At 42.9% G+C, this 26,300-nt stretch overlaps 2 protein-coding genes across 5 annotated transcripts in view; both read left to right on the top strand.

The window, feature by feature from the left end:
* Hivep1 (HIVEP zinc finger 1) overlaps nt 1–26,300 on the top strand; it is a 148,535-nt gene that overhangs the window by 33,998 nt on the left and 88,237 nt on the right. Inside the window, exon 1 of one of the 4 annotated variants that reach the window (XM_052727250.1) lies at nt 17,660–17,768. The exons of the other annotated variants lie outside the window; for them this stretch is intronic. Within the exon in view, the coding sequence (XP_052583210.1) occupies nt 17,762–17,768 (7 nt within the window). The 5' untranslated portion in view covers nt 17,660–17,761. Of the gene's footprint in view, nt 1–17,659; nt 17,769–26,300 lie in introns of those variants that run through there. 4 annotated transcript variants of the gene reach the window in all.
* On the top strand, nt 10,007–10,408 carry LOC128103151 (cytochrome c, somatic-like). The gene has a single exon (XM_052727251.1). The coding sequence runs from the start codon at nt 10,055–10,057 to the stop codon at nt 10,367–10,369; it is 315 nt and encodes a 104-aa protein (XP_052583211.1). The 5' UTR covers nt 10,007–10,054; the 3' UTR covers nt 10,370–10,408.

Below are 26,300 nucleotides of genomic sequence, written 5' to 3'. Positions count from 1 at the left end.
ACCATAGTCACACTGCATGCTTTCTTCTTTATCCTCCCACAGTCTCCCTAGTCGCAGGCCTTCCCCCTCACCTTCCTACCTGCCTTCCTATGTGGGTACACTTATGCCTTTATTTTTTTACAGGACAGGGTCTTCACATTTTACTTACTGAGGAGAACTTGCCCACACTGTTAGTTTTAGGAAACATAACTCCTTCCCTCCCTCCTTCCTTCCTTCCTTCCCATTTTCCTGTATGTATATTTATGTATGTGAGTGCAGGCATGCCATGACATGCATGTGGAGGTCATCGGACCTTGGGTGTCACCCCTTGCCTACCTTGCTTGGCAGAGAGCCTTTTGGATACTCAATGCTGCATATGCCAGGTCAGCTTGGCCTGCAAACTTCAGGGATTCTTCTGTGTCTACCTCCCATCTCAGTATAGGACCACTGGGATTGAAGTGCACATTAACACATCGGCTTTTACATCAGCCCAGGGATTTACACTCAGGTCTTCGCACATGCTTGGCAAGTACTTGACTGAGCCATCTCCCTAGTCCACAACTGGCTTTCTTTCTTTTCTCCTTCCCCATGTTTTATGTTCTTTGAGAACTTTGTACAATGTATTGATCATATTTCCACCCCCATCTCCTCCCAGATCTTCCGCTTCCCTCTGCCCACCCAAATTTGTGTCCTTTAGTCCAGGAGATGAGCCATTGCTAGTGGCACCTCTGTCTCCTTACCTGAGCCTCACAGTTTCATACTGGGTTAGGTAAAAGATGATGTCTTGCTTGTATTTGCCTTTAGCGGGAATGGTCTGCTCACCCTTGACTCTCTGAGTGTTGCCTGTGCATGGCTTGTCTTACTGGTGACTCTCACCAGTTTAGAGGGGTGCCTTCCCTTGGTGGTGCTTCAGTACCTTCTCAGTCATATTTGCCCAGTGGCTCTCCCAGTCTGCATTCTGGTTTTGTTTATGGTACTTTTTTTTTTGTTTTTGTTTTTTCAGACAGGGTTTCTCTCTGTAACTTTGTGCCTTCCCTGGATCTCGCTCTGTAGACCAGGCTGGCCTTGAACTCACAAAGATCCACCTGCCTCTGCCGCCTGAGTGCTGGGATTAAAGGTGTGTGCTACCACCGCCCGGCTATGGTACATTTTTATCACACAGAATATACATACATACATACATACATATATACAGTCTGTCAGTTTCTTATCCTGACAATGCAATTACCTACATACTCTTTTAAAGCTTGTAATTTGTTTGTTTCTTCTAGTACTTCTCTTATCATAGTTCTGAACAACTTCTTGTCTCTGAAGTAGTTTCCTATAATACTGTATCATATCTTACCTCTTAGTATTTTCTCCTTCCTTTCAGGGCTACCTCAAATTGTAGTTTGTATAGATGCCTTGAATTTAATGGTGAATTTTGTATTTCAAATTTCAAATATTTTATACTTAATTTGTCTATTGTCAAGTGGATAGATAACAATCTATTTGCCAGGAACAGTCAGTAAACAGGAGCCAGTTACTGACAGAGTTGCCATGTAGAAACCTCTAGTATATTCTTTCATTCCTAATTGATCTATTAATGTATTGCAGTACCAATATTACTAACAGTAGTTTCTTAGTGAGCATTAAATTCTAAAAGGGATAGATTTGGCTTCATTATCTACTTAAAAATTTCTTAATCTTTTTTTCCCCCTGCTTTTTGATTCTGAAGTTTCTAGTTTTATCAACTGTCTTTACCAGCTGATCAGCTGGGCAGCTGTGTGTAGCATGTTTGTATGCATAGGAGTGTCATGTGACAGTACTTCCCATTTCCTGGTAGATCTCAGCTCCACAGATGGCTTCTCGCCCAGCCATGCCCTTTGCTGGGTTGTGAATTGCACTTTGAATGTGTGTTGATTGTTTTAGGCTTACTGGAATACCTGGTGACTCTGGTGGCTTGTTCCCGAATGCCAGTGTCACTGCGGTGTTTATTTTAACCAGAAATTCCCAGAGCACTGCTTGTCACAGTAACCTGTGGCGCAGGTCTCAGAACTGCAGGGAGAGTATGCTTAACTTAGAAGGGGAGTGAGGATATGAATGCAGGATAGGGCAGGTGTATTGATGGACATTTGGAGTATCCAATAGTAAAACAGTTGTTTTCAGTGTTCCACACATGTCAATCAGCACTGTCTATGGGCCTGCCTCCTAGGCACCATGCTAAAGTGAGTGGTGGCCATGGCTTTATGAATGAAAATACTTTATAATGAGTATTATCTTGAGCAAATCTATAGGACTAATGAGCTGACCAGTTGTGTGTTTTTTCTAAGAAAATATTTCCAATTTGTAAATAATCAAAAAAATTAGTTGACTTTTACAGCAGTAGTGCTGTGCTTAGGGATGTGGTCCAGCATAGGAGGGTCCCCTGGGAAGCTTTGTCATTATCCCCCATTCCATTGTTCTGTTGGCTTCCCTGAAAGTCTGTAGTCAGGTACCCGAGGAAGTCCTTCCTCTGCCTGCCACTAAGTCCTCTGCCAGGGCTGGGTTGGCGCCTCCACTGCCTTCCTTGCCTCTGATCATCTGCGAAGCCGTGTTTACTTTACCATCTCATAGGTTTTGTGTGTATGTCCTGTTTCACAGGCTTCTGTGGCTACTTAGAGAAGCTGCTGAGAGCAGATGTTGAGATCAGCAGCCTGGTGAGGCTCTGGGTGCATCTTGGCTCTGCCCTGAACTCCAGTCTTAGGCAGTTTTATTCTCATACACTACTTGATCAGAAACATGCTTCCTCAGTGAATATGTGGATCCACATAGATCATGTTCACTGAAGCTCAGGTGGCACCTGGGTCTTGGAAGGACCAAGAGTTTGCTGTGAGAATGGAGAGAGGAATGCCATGTTCCACTCTAAGCGGTGACTTTTGAAATGTCAGATTAAGCTAAGAGAAAATGGAGATTTGAGTTTTATGTTGACATATCAGAGCAAATGTTTGTGTTTGTATGTTTCCTTTAATAATTCATGGACTGAGTTACAGCGCTCAAGAAAGCACGCCCCTTTCCTCTCCTAGGCAACACAATAGAGCTGACCCTGTTGGCAGAGGCGTGGGTGAGATAGCCCTGAGGGTGTGAGAATGGAATAGTTGGCCACCCCCCCACACATTCCCATCTGCCATGTGGTGGTGAGGGTGAGGGAAAGATGCCCTCCGCCCCTTACCCCTGCTACCTGTGATAAGTGAGGGAGCTACAGCACTCAGGAAAGTGGGCCCTGCACCACGCCTGGGCAGCACAGTAGAGCTGACCCTATTGGGGGACGGGGTGGGTGAACCACCCCGAGAACGACAACTTGGGAGATGTGGTCGCACCCCTTATCTGCCATATGGCAGCATGGGTGGGGGAGAGATGCCCCGCTCCTCAGCTTCCACCCATCAATGCCTGAGGCAGGTGGGAGAGCTGGCCCCGAGGTCATAAGAGTGGGAGAGCTGCCCCTGGTCGGTCCCTGGTTGCCCCTCACCCCCACTAGCTGCAACACTCTGGAGAGAGGCCCCTACACCACACCTGGGCAACACAGTGGAGATGGCCCTGAAGATGGATGTCCGTGTGGGAGAACTGACCCAGAAGACATGAGAGTGGAAGACCTAGCAGTGGTGAACTGGCCTGGTCAATGCAGCAGAGCTCACCCTGGTGGTGAGGACAAGGGAGAGATGACAGCTAACCCAACTCTGCAACTACCCAGGCCCAGAATCAGAGTAGTCATTGAACCAGACCAATGACTCTTTGCAATGAACACTTGCAAGTAAAGATACATGGATAAAAGGGTTTACTGTGTGACTCACTGTGTCACACTACAGCTTCCATGATGAAATTGATTTTTCTTTCTTTCTTTTCTCTTAGATTTTATTTTATTTGGGTGAGGGAAGTTTCAAGGGCAGAAGGTAGATATGAAGGGATGGGGAAGTGAATGGGATGGAGATGCATGATGTGAAAGTCACAAAGAATAAATAAAAAAGAAAGTTTAAAAATTCCCCAAAAACAAACAAAACAGAAAACCAAATAAACCCATGTAGCCTTCAAATCAAACAAACAAACAAAAAAGTTGCTGGACTGGATGTAGTCACACAGGTACTGCTGTCAGGATGGACCTCTGGCCCAGAACTACTGAGACACCAGTGGAGCACAGTGAGGATCGCAGTACCTGAAACTGAGCAGTAGGCTCCACCTGGAGCTGGTCCATTCATTTCTAGAGTAAATTTATGCCGTGTAAACTTCTGGTAATGAAGGGTACCCATCTGTGTTAAGGGAATCTTTGCTAGTAGTGATGATCCAGGAGGGATTGTTAGCGTGGTTTGTAGCATGTAAATACCTTTTTTATAACACATCTCAAACCTCATTTATTAACAATTAAAACGTTATAATTTCAACAGTGTATGCCTGTTAAAATGCTCTTCTACCACAACTGTGGTGGTGTCAGCATGCCTAATAAAAGTGTGGTCATATTTCCAAATACTGGGAGGCCTGACTTATAGTTGCCTTCTATATTTACCTCTTTGAAATCGAGCAAGTAATTTGTGTTTTTAGTCCTTGAAATTTCTTTTTATGAAGGAATGTGACTTTTGGATGAATGTTGAGTATCTTTTGTGAAGCATCCCTCCCCAGTGGTTAGCAGAGGGAACCTCTCACAGGGAGTCAGTTCTCATTTTGGAGGCTTATTTTTTCCCCCTCTCTTTTAATCCTTCAAAAAACATCCTGTGGCATGTCAGTCTGTCAGAACAGGGACAGAGTTAGCACCCTTGCTGTCTGGTCTCCATAGCCTACACTTCTTGCTGCTGCTGCACTAGGTAAGCAGTGGACATACCATGCAAAGACTTTTAGCCATAACTTATAAATCAGTTAAGAATGACACAATTCGGAATGCCTACAAAGTGTACCTTGTAAATTTTAATTTTAGGTGTTGAAGTGAGACCTGTACAGCTACAGGCTAGCATACAGAAGGGCTGCATGGTTTAAACAATGGCAGGCACTTTGCCAGGCCCTGGTTAGAGGACTCAGGGGGTTGCACCCTTTACCAGCAGGTACAATAGTGTTTCTTGAAAGGCATCCTTGGGGACATGGAAGAAACTGATGTAACTGAATGCTTTATGACAAGCTCCGTGATGGGTGCTGTCACAGGTGCTGATCTGGCAGTCCTCAGTGTGCTGGGAGATAGATTTAGAAGGGTCCTAGGTAGTCTGTTAACTTGTTCCAGTGCCCACAGCCACAAGGGTAGAACTGTTACTCAGCAAACACCATCAGTTTCCCCATCAGTCTGGAGTGGGGCTCATGGCATGTGTCCACTTCCAGCAGTGGCCTCTTCCTTTCACAGGTGAGCACTGAGCAGCATCTAGTTCTGGACCAACCCAGAGATCTTAAATAACCCTGTGCTTGATTCCGATCTCCCAGTGTTTAGCAGTTAGGCTGCATTTACACAGTTTGGAACAATTTCTCTAACAATGTTTTGCCCATAGACATTTCTAGACTTTCCCTTAGCTAGGCATCTCCACTTTATCCAGTTCTTCAGCCTTCTTTGAAGATCCTGAGTTTTAGGAACCAGGGGATTCCAGGATAGAGCAAATGGGCCATAGCAGAGTATGAGGCTGACTATGGGAGGGCCCCTTAGTGGTGTTCATGAACACAGCATATTCTGGAAGTCTTCCCCAGCTAACATTTTAGATAAAAAGAGGAAACTGTGCTTAAATAAAGGACCTTGTCTCTTAGGGGTCACAGGATCATTTAGGATTGAGAAGAGATGAATTTTGAGCGTTATGTAGTGAGCATGGTGGCTGCTCAATACATTTTGATATGTGTTAGTAATGTAAAATGTAGAAACTGTTCATTGTGTTGTGCGACTTTAGATTGTAGTCTTAACAGCTCCAGGTATCCAGAGGAGCAGGCTAGCCATGAGTGAAGGTGTAGGTGTGTGTGTGGGAGGTGATTTATTCTCTCAGCCTAGTTAATAATGGTCATCACGTCTATTTTAGTCTCAGGGTATTCAATAGCATGAGTACTACTGAATCAGGTGTTGAAATGTAGAGATCTTTTTAGAATGTAGAAATTTAATGAATTTATCATGGAGTCCTTGCTTCTCCTTAAGGTGAAAGGTCATGCTGGTCCACACCCTCACGTTGGCATCCAGCCTACTTCTCATTCTCTGAAATGGATCATCGTGTGCACCCCCATATCAGCTCTTTCTCTGTTTCAGCTTTGGCTGCTGGGTGTTTCAGAGCTCGGGGTAAGAGTGTGGGGTTTTGAGCTTTCTGCCATAGCTCATCCTGATGGTAATTCTGCCACAATCCTTCGCTTGTTTGAATGAATGATTTCATTTTTGAAATCTAATGTCCTGAATGCTTCTGTCTCCCATTATTTATAACAGGCATCACAAGTAGCAAAGAAGGTGTTTCTCAGTCTGCTGCCTCTGATGATGCATGCTTTTTATGGGTGGGTAGAAAAGGAAAGGTAAATGGATGACTTACAAGGAAGTTGAAGTTATTTACAGATTTTCAATTAGTGGATTCCTAACCAAGAAACTTATTTTTCCCTGGCAAAGTTGAGTTGTTTTAATAAATAAGCTTTATTTTTCTAGAGTGCATTATTTGGGACTATAGTAATTTTTATTTTGCTGAGGGATTGTTTCTTTTGTGACATTTTGCTTCTTTTAGATGTCTCTTATAGAGTTGGAATTTGATGAATTGGTTTGTAACATTAAATGAGGGAGGAAAGTCAGAAGGTTTGTTTTCACCACAAGAGTGCTTGAACTTGAGTTTGCTGGGCTTAGTAGATGCTATGTTGTAGGCTGGGTCAGTAGGCTCAGCCTGGGACTCAGCCTTTCCTTCCTTCCATGGACCACACTACCTGCTGAATGCTAAGGTGTTCTTCATCTACCACCCTAGAAAGAGCAAACCATGGTGAGGCTTCAGCTTTCCCCTTTGCATCCACTGTCTGCATGCTACATGCTAAGCACTGATGCTCTCGCTTGGGAATGAGGAGGGCTTTGAAGTCTGCCGCTTGTGGGCATCGGGAAGATTAAAGCTGTCTGTGGAGCTGGCAGGTGGAGCTGGCAGCCAGGCTGCTGGTGCATTGCTCCTGGTTGCCGTTGTTTCTAAGCTTGTTGGGGTCCTGTCTACCTCTGCCACCCCTCTCTTCCCCCAACTTCTGATCTTATAGCTGGATCTTTTTCTCCAGAGAACAGTTTGTTACTAGTGAGGCCTGGAATGATGCGTTGACTCACTTACTAATGTATTTTAATATTCTCCTGTTACCTGCCCCTCCTTCTGTTTATGTTACAATTTAACACATAATGATGTTTTTCTTTTCAAGAAATCATTTTAAATTCGTATTTTATAATTCTTTAAGATACTTATGTGGTTCCAAAATATAATCTAGAAAACAAAATACTGCTAAAGGAGCCAGCTTCTGTCTTTGGTTTCTCTCCTCCAGTAAGTGTCCACTTCAAATTTATAACTTCTTTTCTTTTTTTTTTTTTTTAGAAGTAAATAATAAATACATTTTGAGAAAGGTTGCACTCCGTAGCCTAGCCTACCCTCGAACTGACTCACATTTGTGATCCACCTGCCTCACTTTTAAAAGTGTTGGGATTACCCATGTTGTGAATCCACATCGGACTTATTTTTTTTTATTTTTGTCTTTACTTTGTGTGTGTATGGTATGTATATACAAACAGATATGCTATGTTTATAGGTAAAATATAACTGGGGTGCCTGTATGTCTTTCTCCATGAATGTGTCTTTCCTATTTCTCTAGCTATACACTTATGTACCAGTGTGCACACTCAAGCTGCTCTTTCTCTCTAGGCAGAGAGGAATTGTGGGAAAGGGTGGTACATGATTGGATATTGCTAAAGTCGTGAAGAGGGATGGAGACCTTTGTTGTTACCTTTTAACTTTTGTAAACCCTTGCTTAGCTGCTCCCCAGCCCCCTCCACCCACCCATACTTACACTTGCCTGCAACGGTACTGCGGCTGTCCTAGGAGAGACAGCTTTCTGTCCTGTGGCTTTCTGAAAAACTCCTCTTTCGTATATGCTGGCCCAGATGAATGATAGGAGGAAGTGCTGTCTCTGGTTTCAAAATGAGTTCAAGCCCTGTGTGGGGACTTTCCAGGCGAGAAGGTGCTTTGCTGGGCGGTCACCTTGTAGAGCGAGATCTCAGCAGCTGGGCCGCAGCCAGCCCAAGCAGGCCTCTAGGCTGAGAGCAGGGTTTGGAAATTGCTGACTCTGGTTTGTGCATAGCTTGGGATGAATAAGGAAATGTCTTTCAGGTGGAACCAGAACTGGGGTTTATCCATGGAGATAAAGAATGTGTTCTCTTAGTTTATGTTACTCCCTGCAGACACATACTTAAGAAATGATATGCAGCTTCTGCAAAGCCTGAGAAGTGTGTGAAGAAAGGACCTCAGGTGGCTTTGTGCAGTACATTGTCACCATTGAGGGTTTTAATCTTTAAAACATGAACATCTTTTTATAAGATGCCCATTGTATATGAAGTAAGTACAGTTATCTGATATCTGTGCGTGTGATATTATTTGGTCAGTTTTTAAAAGTTAACATTTCTGAAGACACTGGCAGGTGCTAATAGTCATTGTGTGTCTCCTGTGACACATCAGTTATCTCAGGAATCAAAACCACCTTTTGAAACATACCTAAGATATCTTTGTTTGTCAAGAACCGGAAATGATCCCCAGATTACCCTGGTGCACACCCTTGTCATGCCCGCTGAGCTGTGTCGCCTCAGCTTGCTCACTCCTCTTGTTCTGAAGCTCAGCACAAGGGGTTCCTCCCAGTAGAGTTACTCGGTGACCATTTCTGCCCGGGTAGCAGCCCGTGCTGGGGTGCAGCCTTTGGTGCTCAAATGGCTGGGAACATTGCCCCGAGAAGACCTGGGCTCCGAAAACTTGACCTTGTAGGGTGAAGTAAAGATCTCATCACCAAATTTTTGAAAAAAAAATTATGATTTTCCTTGTTAGAAAAGTTGTTCACTTCCTGTAGCTGGACTAAATGCCTTTGTATTTCACAGCTTTAGAGATTTACTTCATTTTTAACTCTCTGTGTGTGTGTGTGTGTGTGTGTGTGTGTGTGTGTGTGTGTGATGAGCATGACTGTCCACCCATGCCCAGGGAGACCAGAGGTATCAGATGTCCCTGGAACTGGAGTGACAGGTGTTTGTGAGCCACTTGACATGGGCACTAGGAACCAACCTTGGTCTTCTGTAAGAACAGTCCATGCTCCTAACTGCTGAGCCGTTCCTCCATCACCCACTCTGCAGTTACTTTCCCCGGATGAGAGACTTTCTGTGCAGCTGCTTTAACCCATTCTCCTCTGAGGTGGAGGAGGCAGGCAGTGTCGGCAGTGACCTAGTTCTCTAGTATCTGGTGTTTCAGAGCAAAGTGTGTGAGAGGCAAGGTAGATAGTTACTGCTCTCCTAATGTGCTGTATGCCGAGAGAGGTGTGTTTGTGCTCTGTCTTGCCAAACTGTACTCATTCTTTAAAAATTGAATTCTAAGTGCCAGTTTCTAGTTAGGTTTCCTATCATCGGGTTTGTGAAAGGTCAGAGCAGCAGCAGCAGACAGACAGATGCAAACAGTGAGGAAAAGAGGATCATGGGAAGGGAAGTCCAGCGAGTCCACCAAGTACTGAGTGCTGACCCAGCATAAAAAGTACCACCTGTCTCCCAAGACAGGAGACCGACAGAAGAGCAACAAGCCCGGAGCATGGGTTCATGGAGTGATGAGGTTCCGTGGAGCTTAGAAAGGGCAGAACCAGGTTGTGACTGAAGCCAGGTGGCAGTAAGGTGCTGTGGCTGAAGGTAATACTTTCTGCAGCTGGTGTATGTCTGGGCAGAAAAGGACAACAAGTTTCCTTTTCCGGCCCCATGAGTTCTCCTGCAGTGAGGAAGGCCATGGGAATGTAGGAGGGAAACCGTGCTGGTGGCTGTGGCTTTCAGCTTCACCACAAATGTGATTCAGATGAAAATCTTGATATCATAGTGAGCGGGACGTCCGTCTTCGGGTCGTAGCAATCGTGGTGTTGATCACCCGGGAGCAAAATAAAAATGGGTGATGTTGAGAAAGGCAAGATTTTTGTTCAGAAGTGTGCCCAGTGCCACACTGTGGAAAAGGGAGGCAAGCATAAGACTGGACCAAATCTCCATGGTCTGTTTGGTAGGAAGACTGGTCAGGCCGCTGGATTCTCATACACAGATACCAACAAGAACAAAGGCATCACCTGGGGAGAGGACACCCTGATGGAGTATTTGGAGAATCCCAAAAAGTACATCCCTGGAACAAAAATGATCTTTGCTGGAATTAAGAAGAAGGGAGAAAGGGCAGACCTAATAGCTTATCTTAAAAAGACTACTAGTGAGTAATTTCACTGCCTTATTTATTACAAAACAAATGTCTCATGGCTTTTAATGTGTACCATAATTTAATTCATATATCAAAATTCACATCATGAATGGCTAACAGTGTTTCTGTTGGGACGGTCCTGATTTAAGTGGATATGATCTTTTTTAAAAATAACAATTCCAGTCACTATCACAGCTCTCCCTTTCTCAAGATCGGATTGGACTTACTAAAGTTATACTTTCCACAAAGATGGGGTGTCACCTCAAACCTGTTGAATGGTTTTATATTTAAATTTATATAACTGGGAATATGGATATGTTTAAACACTGGGAAAATTCTGTCACTCTCTCAGATACAAGAAGACTCACCTGTGTTTCAGTTTGTATTCACTGGCCTGTTACAGGCAATGGAACGCCAGGAAGCAACTGTCTATTCTTGACTTGATGATGTCATTTTAATTAGAATTCCCTGTCAAAGGATGCTGCCTTTCACCATTGAAAGGCACTTATTGTGGTCTATGTATAATATCAAATAAAGAGTATTTAGCACTTCTTTAAAAAAAAGAAGGAAATCTTGATATTAGCACAATGCTCATTGCCTATTTAAAAGCAATGTTATTTTTTCCCCTGATCAAGAATCTCACTAGAACAATAAGGCAGTGTACATTTTCATTGACCTCCATGCTGAAATGTGAGCTCCCAATGGTTAGTACCAGAAAAATGGGTCATCTTGCCTTTCCCCGTTTCAAGTAGAGATAACTACACTTGAAAGTTAATGGCTTTCGTGCTTTCACAGCTCATAGCTCTCAGCAGTGTATAAAAAGTGCCTTCTCTGAATTCACTTACTTTAATCTATCAGTTTTGGTGACGATTTGAAGTATTGTCTGTAGTGTTACTCTTGGTTCAGTCATTTGCCTGATGACCCTGTAAATAACTAGCTTGATACGAGGGTCCATGCTTTAGGAAGAACAGTATGCTGTCCTTCCTTCCCCCCATGGGTGGACGTAGAAGTTCATCAGTCTGTGCTCATTGAAGAAGAATTGAAAGGTCATATACTGAGGGAATTATAGTCATTCATAACTGTATCATACGGAAGTAACTGCTAGTGCTTGTAGTTCATGTATGTGTGTTCATGTGGCTACATGTACACTAAACATAAACATTTCCACATACTTGTATGAGCGTAAATGTGTAAAGTGTAGAGCACAGCTGACACGGGGCAGCAAGTATCTTTCCAGTGCTCCCCCACCACATGACTGGTGACTAGTATTGTCAGTGCCACCACAATGACTGCACTGTGCTGTCCCCTGACTGTTGTAATTGGCTGTGTGACTAGATGGCTTCTGTTGTATCTACTTGGTACTGTGGAAGCATTGTCATTTTTTTTCTCTTTTCTAGTTAACTAGTATGACTTACTGAAGTGCATTTTTTGATTAAGAAAAATACCACACTTTTCTTCTTTATTAGAAGTTTGAGCATTTGGGCTGGGATGTGATTCCATGGTAGAGCATGCACATTTCCTTTGAGGACCTAATTCAAGATTATTTCATTTTATCTTGCAATAGTTACAAGAAAAATTTTTCATTTTAAATACCAAATTTAGGAACGTGTCTATTTTCCCTTTGCAGAGTTGGGGGTGGAACCCGGGACCTTATGTGTTCTAGGTGGGTGCTGTAGTGCTGGCTGCAGCTCCAGCTGAACACCATCCTTATCAGCCTCGATCTTCACGTTTCATTCACTTTTTCATGGTCTTGTCTCCATGTTAGGGCTGCTGTTAGGGGAGGATGGGAATTTCTTTAGTGCTTGCTACCTCCTAGGATGGTATAATATTTGATAATTATATAAATGATGATAGAATCATATGAAGAACACTGATAACCAATGTTAACAGTGTGCTATGGGATATCTATTTGATAAATCTGGAAAGAAAAGGGAAAAAAAAACTACAATTAGAGTAATTGCTTTTGGGCTAGGGAGATGGCTCAGTTGGTAACGTTCCTGTCTGTCAAGTATAAAGACCTAGCACCTATGCAAAAGAGCTGGGTATGGTGAGTAGGCAATCAGGCTGATCCTTGGAGCTCATTGGCTAGTCAGTCTGCCAATTGGTGAGCACCTGGTTCAGTGAGAGAAACCCTATCTCAGAAGATAAGATGGAGAGCTATAGAGGAAGATCCGTCGTTATCTCTGGCCTCCATGTGCGCATACAATGTATATATATGTATGTGTGTGTGTATATATACACACCTCCACACAAAAAATTAATTCTTTGATAGTAAAGTCTATCATTCCTTCATTTATGTATTTATAAATAGCACCATCTCTCTGTATAGCCCCAGGAGGTCTAGAACTCACTGCCCTACTGTCTCAGCCTTGAAGTGCTAGGATTGTTGTTTCTAATTAAAGTAGAAAATCTGAGTGTTGTATCCAAGGAGTTGCCTGAAATCAAAAGACACAGCATGGAACATATATAAAAAAAACAGGTAGTGTGGAGGGCTGGAGAGATGGCTCAGAGGTTAAAAATACTGGCTGCTCATCCAGAGGACCTGAGTTCTATTCCCAGCCCCCCCATGGTGGCTCACAACCACCTGTAACTCTAGTTCTAGGAAATCTCACCCTCTTCTGGCCTCCACAGGCACTGCATGCACCCATACACAAAATAAAAATAAAATGAAGAATAAATTAAACATGTAGTATGAAGAACACTAATTCTTTTGTTTGAATATTTGATTTCTGGACTGGAATATTTTATTTTAAAGCTATTAAATTTCAGAATATAAATTGAGTTATTTCTGTCAGCATCCTAGATTTGAGGCAGGAGATTTTACTGCGATGATTATAAGGCCTTTCTGTGCTTACAAAACAAGTTATCCAAAATAAGCCGAATGACCGAAATCAGTGTGTCTAGTTCATAGCCCAGGACAAGACAAGCATCCTCTAAGTCACTCCTGTTTGTAAGTGGGCACAGTGAAATATTGATGGGAACCATGCATCCTTGTACTGCACTGTGGAGCAGACGTGGGTAAATGAGCCCTTTCTTACACATCTGATTGCTGAAGCCATGTGTAAGGTTAAGAAGACTGGGGCCGTCGTTCTGGGAGATTAGATTAAACCTTGGAGCAGTTTCAGGGATGTGTTGCCCATGCTACAGTGGAAAGCTCTACACCTATGTTCCTGCAGACAACATTTATTTGACTTCATATATTTTACATGCACATACAAGCATGCGTGCGCGCTCGCGGACACACACACACACACACACACACACACACACACACACAGGAGCATGCATGCATGCACACACGTATGTTTTTTAAAGAGGAATGAAGGTAGGAGAGGAAGGATCCAGGACTTGGAGGATGGTAGTGAAGGGTGGATTTGATCAAAATAAAATGTATTCTTATTTGCAAGGGAAAAAATAAAGAAGAAATTTGAATGCATATTGCTGGGTAGAAGGTGCCAACTTGAAATGGTTACATACTGTGTGAATCCAGCTATGTGGCATTTTGGAACGGATTACCTGTGGAGACAGTAAACACATCAGGTTGTGGAGAGGGAGAGATACATGGGTGGGGCCCAGAGGATGTTAGGTGGTGAAACTGTTCTGTATGATGGGTGCCAGTGCTGCCTAAGTGCTGGTGTATAGAGCTTTTGTCATAATACGTGGAATGGACACCAGGAAATAATGGAGTGTTGATTCTGGCTTTGGTGATGTGACACTTCAGTTTAGGTTCTTTGGCAGGTGGTCCTCTGTGGTGTGGTGCTGGATGTCTAGATGCTGACAGTGGAGTAAGTTATGCTTGTACGATGGGGGTATATAAGAACTCTACTTTCCAAATGAATTTTGCTGTCAATCTGAGACTCCATGAATGTACATCCATGCCCATGAATGTAGCTGTTTTTATAATGAATGCAATACAAATAGATTTAAAATACTAATTTTATGTAATTTTTATTATTGATATGTTTCCCACACCAGCAGAGCTACTGTCACTTGGAAGACAGGTCCTTTGCTAAAGAGAGAGTCTTATGCTTGAGCCAATTGGCAGTCCACTGCATGAAAATCAAATCTCACCCTTGTCCTCCTCCATAGTCTGGTCAGAAGATGGCCTTGCTGCTCATCTGCATGTCCCACAATCCAATTGCTCATCTGCATGTCCCACCATCCAATGTGAAAGGTCTTGAGGGCATCTCAAGTTTCTTTCCCTTTCTGTGATCAAAGACTTGCAGGCAGGAGGTCCCCAGGACAGCTAGTATGCTGCCTCACTGTCAGCAGCGGGCCTCCTGTCCTGGAGACTCTGTACCATGTGACTAGTAGTGTAGCTAGAGTTTTTTCCTCCGGGTCCTGCCAATCCCCGGCAGTCCCATAGCCCACTTATAAAATAGACATACAGATGATTATATTATTTAAACTGCTTGGCCATTAGCTCAAGCCTACCATTGTCTATTTCTTACTCTTATACTCAACCCATTTCTGTTAATCTGTATGTTGCCACATGTTCTGTGGCTTTACCTGCTGCCTTTACATGATATGCTCCCTGGATGGCAGGCTGGTGTCTCCTCCTCTCCGCCTTCCTGTTCTCTCAATTCTCCTCTCTGTTAGTCCCACCTATACTTCCTGCCTGGCTACTGGCCAATCAGTGTTTTATTTGATCAATCATCCACAGCATAGTAGCATTTCCTGATATGCTCAAGGTTGTTTGGGATGCTTCTCTATTGAGTATTTGGTAATACAACTCTTTCTGAGTGGATTTGAATGATGGGTAGAAATGTTAGTTTGGGGGAAAGGAGGAACAGGAAGAGGATCTCTATTTCTTTAGGACCCTTCATGACAATCAGTAGTAAGATGTGATAAGTGCTGAATTTAAAGTTTATAAGTCCCTAAAGCCAGCATGTTGAATTGTCCTGTCTCTGTCATGTGTGCGAGTAGGAAGACATCTAGGAAGTCAGGCAACTTACATTTGTTTGAAACTTTGCCTTCGTGCTTGGAAAACCATATGCAGAAATTCAAAATAGGTCATTGTCAATTAAAAATGGCGCTGTAATGGCAGGGCTCTGACTTGAGAGCACAGGCCAGTGTCAGTACTGCTGGAGACTTGGAAAATGTGTACAATTTATCTGTATTAGCATTTGAATGCAATACTTAGTGGGAATACTAAAGATGTAGTTTTCTTAAAATAGTGTTCATCCAGCTAGTGAATTCACCCAGCTGGAGCTTAGAGAAATTGGTAAAGTTAAAAGCAGATGATGTATTGCAGGGCCACTTCTAAGTTACCTGTCTCTTTTGAAGTTGACTCATAAATGAAATCCTAGAATTATTTACCTTATAATTAAAAGAAAGGCCACAAAACATTCATTTAGAAAGGATTATTGTTGTTGTTGCATTTCTGATGGTAGGGTTATGAAAATGAATAAAACCTAGCTTTTGTCTTTCAAATCTAGCCTGTAAGATCATATATGAACAAATACCTTGTTTGGGGGTATTGAGTTCTAGAAATAGAGCCATTGGGTGGGAGCTGGATAGTCCATATACTCTAGGCCTATGCCTACAGGCTGGGCATGCAGGGCAGTTTCCTCCCGCTCCCTGAGGTGGCTGCTGCGGGGACTAGTGAGTAGCACAGGCCACATTGAGTGGCCTTGTTAGCTTGAAAAGGAAGAGCTTCCCAGTGTGCATGCAGGTGTGTGTGCATTTAATAGCTCACACTCACTGTGCAGCTAGCAGCTGTTTAAATTACACAAAGATTCTGAGTTTCAGTCTTACTTCTGTAGGGGCATGTGGTGGGAATGGGGATATTAGAAGCAAAGCAGGCAGTAATTTCCGTGGGTTTTGATCGGATTGTGTCCCTGTGTCATCTGAACTCATATACACTTGCTCTGAACTCAGGGTAAAGGTCTCGATCCTCTCATCATGCTGATCGATCCCTTTGCCACTTCCCTCGCGTGTCCTGCTTTGAACTTGAACTTTAGAAGCACTGGCCTCCTTCCCTTTGCTTTCCCTCGAATCCTGTTCCATTTCCAGGAGCCACACTGCTCTGGGGCTCTTGAGTCTGTTTGGTCTGACTCCTCTGGTCACTCCAGGTGTCCTCTGGAATGCTGGTAGGCCAGGCTGGGCTTAGCTGTTTGAGAGACAGCTTCCATGGCTCCAGGTGACCCTCCTGTCTGTTCCCAAGCATCAGAGTGCCTAGCACATTGATAGGACTTATTAAATGCTTGTGGAATAATTAAATGAAAGTTTTGCTTCCTATTTCATTTTTGTAATTTTTTTGTGCATACATATGTATGTAGGTGCATGTGTGCATGCTTTTGTGTGTGTGTGTGTGTGTGTGTGTATTTAATTAACTATTTATTCTGTTGTCTTTGAGACAACCCAGTATTTAATAACAGTGTACAGGAAATATATATTTTTGTTATAATATGTATATTAAAACATTCTTTTTATTATATATTTATTATTTGAAACAATTTTTAACTTAAATATATTTTGAACATATTCTTCTCTTCCCCCAAGTCCTCCCAGATCCTTCCCTAAGACCTCAATTTTTGCTGTATCTTTTGCTCTAAAGCAATTGTAAAACATATTCTGATGTGACCATTAATACCCGCCAGTTATTAATATGATGCTGTAGATGAAGACCCTGTCACTGTGATCTCTGTAGCCATTCAAAGTGGGCACCAGTGTTGTCTTTTTAACTATAAATTCAGGAAATAAACTTGAAACAGTTTAAATACAAAGTGTTAACAGCTAAGGGGTTTCTGACCAATCTGTGATTCCTGTGGGATTCTGACTAGATAATTGACTGGTTGTTTCAAAAAGCAATTAAAAATAACTTGATTTTTCTAAATAAATGTCAGTCTCCAAAGGAGGCAGTATGTATTGGATGTGGTTGGTTTGGGATCATTATAATGGATGGGCAAGGTCTCTTGTCTCCATCTCTGTAGCCAAATTGCAGGCTAGCTAAACTCTTAAAGGACTCTTATCTAGAAACCCAGATACAAAGGGTCTTGCTGAGACACTGGGTTGGGAATTGGGACTCAGCAAATTGCAGTTGTCTTTGGATCTTCTGTCAGGTTATGTAAGTGGTCAAACAAATGGATTTTTAACTCTGATTTTCCTAAGTTCAGAAGGATGTTCTGGAGCACAGGACGAGGAATGCACAGCTGTTACTTTAAGAAGGAAATTAAGTCTGGAGGGAAAGCAGGCTGTTAGGACTGCTGACATTTGTGGCCTCCTTTCATTTGCGTAAGAGGTGGACTGGCTTCTCTGTGGCTGCGGTTGCCATGGAGAGGTAGTGGGGGAGGACTCCCAGGACTGCAGCCTGCCAGCCAGTGAGCAACAGAGCTGCCTCTGAGTGTGACGTGAAGGGGCTGGGAGCTCAGGTGTGCCAGCACACAGATAATGAGGATGGCTGACCTGCCATGGCTGGTAATGTGACTGTGCACATACTCATGGGTGTGTGTGTGTGTGCATGTGTGACTGCCTGAGGTTTGCTATGTGAATGGAGAAGAAGCTTGTGTTGTTGTGTGTTTCCACCCTTTGATGTGATTTCCTCCACTTGATTTGAGTTGATGAAGAGTTTAAGCAGTTAAACCAAATGTGAACACTGTTTATACTAAGAAACTAGTTAACTTCACCTGGCTTGTTTGCATCTAGATATCATCTTTTAGCAAGGCATAAATAATACATGCACTCAGAAAAATCTAATATGGTAGGCTGAACGGTAACCAGAAAGGAGTGCGTTACTAGCTGCAAATATTAACACATGGCTGTCTAGAGCGGTGCAGCTCGCTAATGCAGGAGTGACAGTGAGGTGGAAGATGATCTGCAGAGCATGCAGAGGGAAAGAAGCAGGTGTTCTGAAGATGAATGTGCTGCATCTTAAGATGAATTTTGATCTTTGCTATTAATATTTTTTGAGGGAATCATTTAATGTCAAATAGAAAATCATTAATAGTATGAGTTTCTACTAGGTACTCATTATGGCTTCTGTTGCTCTGATGTAAGATGCCTGTTGGACAGGAAGCTGCATGAATTTTAATTTTTGTTTTCTTGTGGATTGGTAATTTCTTAATGACTTTATTTTATTTTTAACTATGTGTATATGTATGTCCCTGTGGAGGTATGTACATGGGATTGCAGGTGTCCAAGGAGGTTAGAAGTGTCAGATCTCCTGGAGCTGGAGTTCTGGGTAGTTGTCAGACGCCCAGTCTGAATGCTAGGGACTACGGAGGGTCCTCTGGAAGAGTGGTCTGTGCTCTGAACTGTGGGACCATCTCTCCAGTCCCGTGATTGGAAATTATAACTCAAACTCTGAAGTACTATTTAAGAAAATATTTCTAAGTAAAGATATGCTTCTTTTGAGGAAACACATCACGTATTAAGTTTATCAAAGACAGTGAAGTTCATTTGACTTTTAGTTATCTGAAGAAATCTCAATAAGGGCTGATTATTAATTCTGTTTTATAATAAAGAATTGAAAATGTTATAGGTGGGAAAATAAACTGAGTAGTTAACACACACTAGAGTTTAGTTTAAGAGCGATAACTTACTCTGCCCAAAATAGAAATCTTGGGGGAGGGCAAAAAGGAAAGGAGCTAGGGAAAGGTGTGTGCATCTCTGTAGCCCTCAGTAGAAGCAGGGCAGTCATGAGTTCAGGGATAGCCCGTGTTGTTTAGTCACAGTTGATTGCACACTCTGTCTTAAAACCCCAAAGCTGGAGATGTGACTTGGTGATGGAGTATTTGCCAAGCATGTGAAAGGCTCCTTGATGCCCATTCTCACCCAAAGAAATAGATTATAACAGAAGATTTGCAGAATGTAAATGTGTATTATATCATTTATTTGGAAAGTATCATTTCAACTTAAAGTATCTCAGACACTTTAGTAAATATTGAAGACTTTATATATGTAAAACCCTTCTTTAGATGACAGCCTTTCTTGACATCTTGGAAAGTTCTGTGATTTTTATGTGCTGAGATATTGTATCTTAAAGCATTTCCTTATGTTTAAATTATACTACCTAAAGTTGTAAGCATTTGTAAATTATATGCAGATGTTGATGGAGTCAGTTTTAATTTTCTTAATTTTAATCCCATGATACACCTTTGTAATTAAAATAGAAATAAAATTAATTTTCTCAATTGACAAGTATGAGAAATAACATTAGAATTTTTATGGAGGTCATCATTGATGGCACCCAACTACTTGCTAAGTACTATTCTGAATGTACTGATGCTTTTAGAGCCTCTTGCAACATTGTGAGGTAGATGCTGCCTTCTCTCCCGTTTTACCAAAGAGGAAACTGGAGTTTGTTCCAGTGTCGCAAAGACAAAGAAAGATGGATGAAAATTTACAGCTCGAAGTCCTTACTGGCAGCAGGGAAAGCGTTCTACTCAGGTGTCCCTTCTCCTTCGGTACCTCCATTGTCTGTGCTGAGTGAGGGAAGGAGTTTCTTCCTCATGGTTTAGTTTTCTCAAACTTGGGTCAGTGAACACACATGAGCACGTTAGTGTTGACCGGGAAACCTCCACGGGATTAGCTGTTGTTTGCACATACTGTTTCACATGATAAAACTTAAGAGACTAATCCCCACAATTTTTATTGCCTTATTTGAAAGCAGTTAAAAGTAGGAATACGGAGAGTATGGTAATGTCACACTGAACCTTTTCAGCTCCTTCACTTACTGATTTTCAACAAGCTTTCTGTCCTTTGCAGGCAGCCATTGGAGCTGAGCTGTCTGGAGACTGTCCTGTATCTGGTACGATACTGAGCAGACACACTGGCCTCTTCTAGTCAGATACCAGTTACAGCCTCTGTCCCTCAGTTGTAAAAAATACAAATGTCTCCAGATATTGCCAAATGCCTTTTAGGGGACAAACTTATTCCTGGCTACAACCACACGTTGAGTTATGTGGGCAGCATAGATCAGTAGCATCACAGGACAATGAGTTGGGACAAGGACATTAACAAAGATGAGAAAGATGAAGCTTTCACAAGAATGGCATGAGAGAGGAGGCTGGCTTGTACGGCTGCTGGGGCCACATGCAGTGTGGAAAGGAGGGTAGCTCAGGGCATGCCTGTGGCAGAGAGACCCAGAGAAGGTCTACTCAGGAGGTGGGGGCGGACTTGGATACATAAGATGCCTGGCTTGAAGAGGTATTTTAGAGGTAGAACAAGAAGACTTGGGGTTTTCCATATTGTTGCCCTCCTGACAAGGAATAGAGGACATTGAGCAATCTGCAGGACTGACTGGCCACTGAGGGAAGATCTGGCAAAGTCTGCCTGGAACTCACGAGTATTTTGTTGGAATATTAGAAACTGCTGAATATCTCAGACCTTCATGAGTCTTGTGGCCTTGGTCTTCAGTCACTGACTGCCATGTTTAAAATTAAGTATTGATTTGCCAGATGGCAGATTAACTGTGATCTTGGGAAATGAAATAGACGTGGCCTCTTCTTATATCTACTTACAGGAAATAACTTGTTGGACACCAAATAAATATATTGTTCTCAAGTCATCACTGTGAGGTTTATAGATTCATTTAAAAAAGTCCTTTCCCCCTGGGCTTCTGCATTCCTTCTTTCTTAACATACAGAGGCAGGGGGATAGGTGTTTGAGACACTACCTCAAAACAAAGAGAAAAACAACATTGAAAACATATCCAGACAAATAACATGAAAGATAGAAAGGATCCACCCCAAAACTTAAGGTTTGCCTAAGACCACAAGTCATAATGGACAAATGAGATAAAATTAAATATCACATCACATTATATGGAGTAGATGAAGTTCTGTGTGAGGTGTGGGAAGGGAAGGAATTGATACTTTTCTGGAATTGTCAACAGGCATTTCTGTGAGTTGGGATGCAAAACCAGGATATATCCCCACCATGGAGTTGAAAACTTCATTGAGTTGTAAAACACCCAAGGCAGGAGGAGATGGGTTGGTGCATATTACAGTGGCCCCAGTGAGGGTCAGGACAGGTCTCCACGGGCACAGAATATTGAACATCACATAGGGAAGATAAGAAATTGCCCGTTAGACAGGGTGCCTTTCTGGTGTACATGAAGAATCCAGACATTTGTGTGTATAGTACAGTGTCTGCAAGTTCACACTGAGAGTTACTGTGCCTGGATTAACCTGGCACTTCCCATGTTAATGCTGCAAGATCATTTCTGTAAGGCTGCAGTTTGTGCCTTTAGAAAGACCAAGGGCACGTAGCTATCCTCTGCCCTGTTGGCTCTCTCCTCCTCTACCCGCTACCCTCCCCATTTCCCCCATTGTACCCTCCCTTCCCTCTCCTCCACCACCTCCTTCTGCTCTTCCATCACCCCTATTCTCCTTTCTCATTCATTCCCTGGTGCTGTGATAGACAAGTGTTACCAATGAGTCATGGCTCCAGCCCCTAAGAAGAAATGCTCTCAGTGGCAGGAAAACAGCATGTGCTATCTCCATTCCTTTATTTAAAGCAGTGCATGTACATTGATTTTGTTTTGCTGGGTTATTTATAGCTCAGGGACTTAGGAAATAGTGAACCTTATCAGCTATACTATTATCAAAGTAATAATATCTCATCTCTCCTGCCTGTGCTGCCCAACACTAAGTTCCATGATTTCCCATGTCTGGGCATTTGCTAATGCATTTTCCTCATGCTTTGCTTCATATGGCTTCTGTGATGCACTTAGACTCCCAGGCCAGTGAGAATGGCTGATAAATGGCTGGCAAGCCATCTTGGGTTTGGTTAGATAAGATAGGCCCATGCATAAGAAGTTCCAAGTCTAATTACTGTCACTTGTGGCTCTGAGGTGGCCAAGTGTGGCCTTTTGTGAGCCACATGAAAGCTCCTTTTCTTGACTGCAATGCCTCTTGAAGCACATGAATCCTCGGAGTTCCTTGGCTTAGGGAGATTAGATTGAAATTTTCATGCATTGCAGATTTGATCATAAATATTTGTGTAGAGGCACTTAAATGCACTAAGAACTTTCAACACTCTCATAATTTTCCGTGAGCTGTTATGTCAAGGTAACTGTGAAGATATATAAAGATTGTACATATGACATTGGGATGGCGGCTTCATTTCAAACAAGGGTGTATTCATATTATGTATAGCACATATCTGTATATAATACATATACACATACAAAATATATGAACTGTTACTAATTATTTAGGCTAGTGGCTTGTAAAGATGATGTAAGTAGATGGTAAACAATTTTTTCCCTTAAAATGTGACTTCATGTATTTTAATAGGCAGATCTGGTGATAATGTTTCATAACTATTAGTTATTTGAAAACTAGTTTAGGGGCTTTGTCAGAGGCTGGCCAGTAATAAAGAGCTGGCCCTTTATTTAATGATTGGCCGTTAGTATTAAGAACACATGGTTGAAGCCTCCAAGTTTCTGAAGCTTTAAAAATAATTTTCTGTTTTTAGTAAAGCATATCACTCAGTAACTAATACTGTTTGCATTTGAAGTTACGGCAATTGTAGAAAATTGGTGATCCGAAATAAACATTTAATCTATTTATAGTCATCAAACAAAACAGTGAAACCCTGTGACCTTTTCCCTGTACCTCCCATGGAAGTCCAGCTGTTTGCTCACTTATCATACTGAAAGGGTGGCAAGGACCAGTTAGACACTGTAGTTCAGTTGAAACTTTTTCAGTTTGGATTTGTTGTTGTTTAGTGTGTGTGTGTGTGTGTGTGTGTGTGTGTTTTGTTGTTATAAAATGTAAATTCTTCCCTGCTTTTGCAGAGCTATATACTGTGTAGAACAATAAGGGATCACTGCATTTGTCTGAATCCAGTGTCTGGATTATTGGGCATGCCAAGGGCCATATGTCCAGTGGGGTGCTAGAGACAGTGGTGAGGATCACTGCCCGGCCTCTTCCCGTGGGAACTCCTGGTCTGGTGGGGGTCCTTGCAGTAAAATGAAATGACCACTGTGGAAAAGAGACACCAGATCTCAGGAGCTGTGGGACTGAGTACCTGAGCATGGCTGTCGGCTCTGTCTCAGAGAGCTCTGTAATGGTATTGTTTTGGCTGATTGTGATCACAGGTCCCCACATAAAAGTAACATCAGCAATTGATGACTGCAGCTGTTAGACCCAGTCTGTTGTTTTTGGGTTTTTCCCACTTGTACCACCTACACGCACTGTTTCACATCCTCTTTTGGTTCTCATGGTTGCGGGGGTTATCATTTGGAAAATATGCCAATTGGGTTATGTGAAGTCAATGAACATAGTTCTTAATTGACTTTGGAATGTTGACTGACATTTTGACTAAATTAAATGAATATCTTAGAATATTTATAATAGTATTATGATGGTTAATCTTGTTAACTTGGTGGGGGTTAGAATCACCATAGAAACAAACATGTGGGTGTTTCTATGTGGGATTTGCTAGATGAGGCTAATTGAGGTGGGCCTACCCACCATAATGTAGGTGGCATCAATCTGGGGTCTGGGGTCCGAGGATGGATAAAAAGGAAAAAGATAGCTGAACATCCTCATTTGTCTCTGTGTTTCCTCACTTCAGCTGCAAGGTGACCAGCTACCCCCACTTCTGCCACCAGGCCTCCCACCAGGCCCCCACCAGGCTCCCCCCTAGGATTCCCCCCAGGATCCCACCAACCTCCCACCAGGCTCCTACCAGTCATTTCCACCAGGTTCCCCTCCAGGCTCCCACCAGACTCCCCACCAGGCTCCGCCAGGCTCCCCACCAGGCTCCCACCAGGCTCCCCTCCAGGCTCCCACCAGGCTCCCCTCTAGGCTCCCACCAGGCTCCCCTCCAGGCTCCCCCCTAGGATTCCCCCCAGGCTCCCACCAACCTCCCACCAGGCTCCCCTCCAGGCTCCCACCAGGCTCCCACCAGGCTCCACCAGGCTCCCCCTCCAGGCTCCCACCAGGCTCCCCTCTAGGCTCCCACCAGACTCCCCTTTAGGCTCCCACCAGGCTCCACCAGGCTCCCACCAGGCTCCACCAGGCTCCCACCAGGCTCCCACCAGGCTCCACCAGGCTCCACCAGGCTCCCACCAGGCTCCACCAGGCTCCACCAGGCTCCACCAGGCTCCACCAGGCTCCCCACCAGGCTCCCACCAGGCTTCCCACCATGGTACACTGTACCCTTGAGCTGTGAGCCAAAATAAAGCCTTCTTCCCATCAGTTGCTTTTCTTCATGTGTTTGTCTTAGCGACAAGGAAAGTGACTAATGTAGGTGCCTTTGCTGTTGGAAATTAAAATACCACTAACTGGGAGGAGGAAACAGACATCAAATACACAGTGAAAAAAAACGTTGCTTCTCTGAGGTTAAAGTGAATGTAAAGGCCACACCCAGGAGTCACTCGACTACTTATGAAATTTGACTTTATGAAAATCTACTTGGTTTTAGATGATTGTTAAGTCACCATCTAGTCAGTACCTTTTGAGTTTCTTGATGATTTTTAAAATTTTCTTGTAAGAATATTAAAACATAAATAAATCAATAATAAATGCAAGCTTATACAATATATGTAATACTATTTCAAATAGAATACATGTTTGTTATAAAACTTTTAACTTCTTCAGTATCAAAATATGACAAAGTACAAACTAAAATCCATTAAAATAAAAGAGAAATCTAACTCTCAATTCCCAGTCAGAATCCAAATGCTCAACTGTGAGCTGTGCTTGGCCTTCTCTGTCAGTTTTCATTCTGACATCTTTCTCTGGAAGAAGACCCATCCCCTTGGCCTACATTCCAGGTTCATTATCATGTGTGAGCTTGACTTTACATACATAACAGATCCTTTCTGATTTTAAATTCATTTTCCAGTTAGTCATTGATCTGTTGATTCCAAATGCTTACAGTTGACCACCATCCTCTCTCCCCATTATCCATAGTGCATGGCATCCCCAGACCCTAATTGAGTGCCTAAAAGGTAGTTTCAAACCTTCTGTATCCTATGTTGGTTGGTTCCTTATACATACACTTACCTATAGAAAGTTTTAAATTGTAAATTAGGGACAGTGGGAAATTATAATTACTACTAAAGTAGAATAATCTTCACAATATACTGTAATAAAGTTATTTACAACTTAGGAATTAGTTCTAGAATATTCCATCTAGTATTGGGTAACTGGAACCAGACGAGAAAACAGAACCACAGTTATGGGAGGCTGCTGTTCTCTCCTGTGTGTAAATGGTGTGAGGTGCTGAGTGCAGTGCTGGGCACAGGCCACCTGCCTGCAGAGCTTGTAGATGGAGCATCCCTGGACCTCGGCCTCTGGCATGAATCCTCTATGCTGTAGTTCCTGTCTGCTTAGTTCCCAAGACCCTCTCCTCGTCCCTCGGCACCTGCTTGCAGCTTTATGCTTCTCAAATGCTGTTCCTGTCCCTGCTGCACACCTTCCCCTACTCTCTTGAAGGAGCCTCTGCACCGCTGAACTCTCCATCAGCCCTCACACGCTCCTGTGTCCAACAGGAAGACAGAAGAAACCAAGAAGTGCTTATAGCAAAGAAGATGATTTCGGGTTTTCTAGAGAGTTCCATGGCAGATAATTGTCTTGCTCTTTGTAATGTGTAGTAGAAATCAGAGGCAGTTGTTTCATAATCAGGTAGTATTGGTCAGTAAACAATTTTGAGACTTCTGTGAAGTAGCATGAAATAATTCAGTGTCACTAAGATTCAGGATTGTAAAGTTTGCTATTTAAAGGTTGGCCTTGGGCTTGAGGGCACTTTAGAAGAGTTAATGTTCTGTCTTGTATTTTATTTATAAATGCATTGTTAATTTTGCTTGAAGCTGTCAGTTAACCCTTGAATCGAAGAAAAGTATAAGGCTGGGGAGATAGTTGAGGCAACAGAGGACCTGAATTCGGTCCTCTGAATACAAACAAAATAAAGCTAGAGGGGATGATACGAGGTTGCAGTCCCAGCGCCAGGGAGGCAGAGATGTGTTCCTGGGAGTGCCAGGCCAGTGAAAGA

This window comes from Peromyscus californicus, unplaced genomic scaffold (genome assembly GCF_007827085.1).
Source record: "Peromyscus californicus insignis strain IS unplaced genomic scaffold, ASM782708v3 Scaffold_8__1_contigs__length_139910024, whole genome shotgun sequence".
Classification (NCBI taxonomy): Eukaryota; Metazoa; Chordata; class Mammalia; order Rodentia; family Cricetidae; genus Peromyscus; species Peromyscus californicus.
This window is presented reverse-complemented; position numbering and strand designations above follow the sequence as displayed.

Bases quoted from the DNA above. Each gene is read 5' to 3' on its own strand.
- LOC128103151 (XM_052727251.1), top strand. From the start codon at position 10,055: ATGGGTGATGTTGAGAAAGGCAAGATTTTTGTTCAGAAGTGTGCCCAG.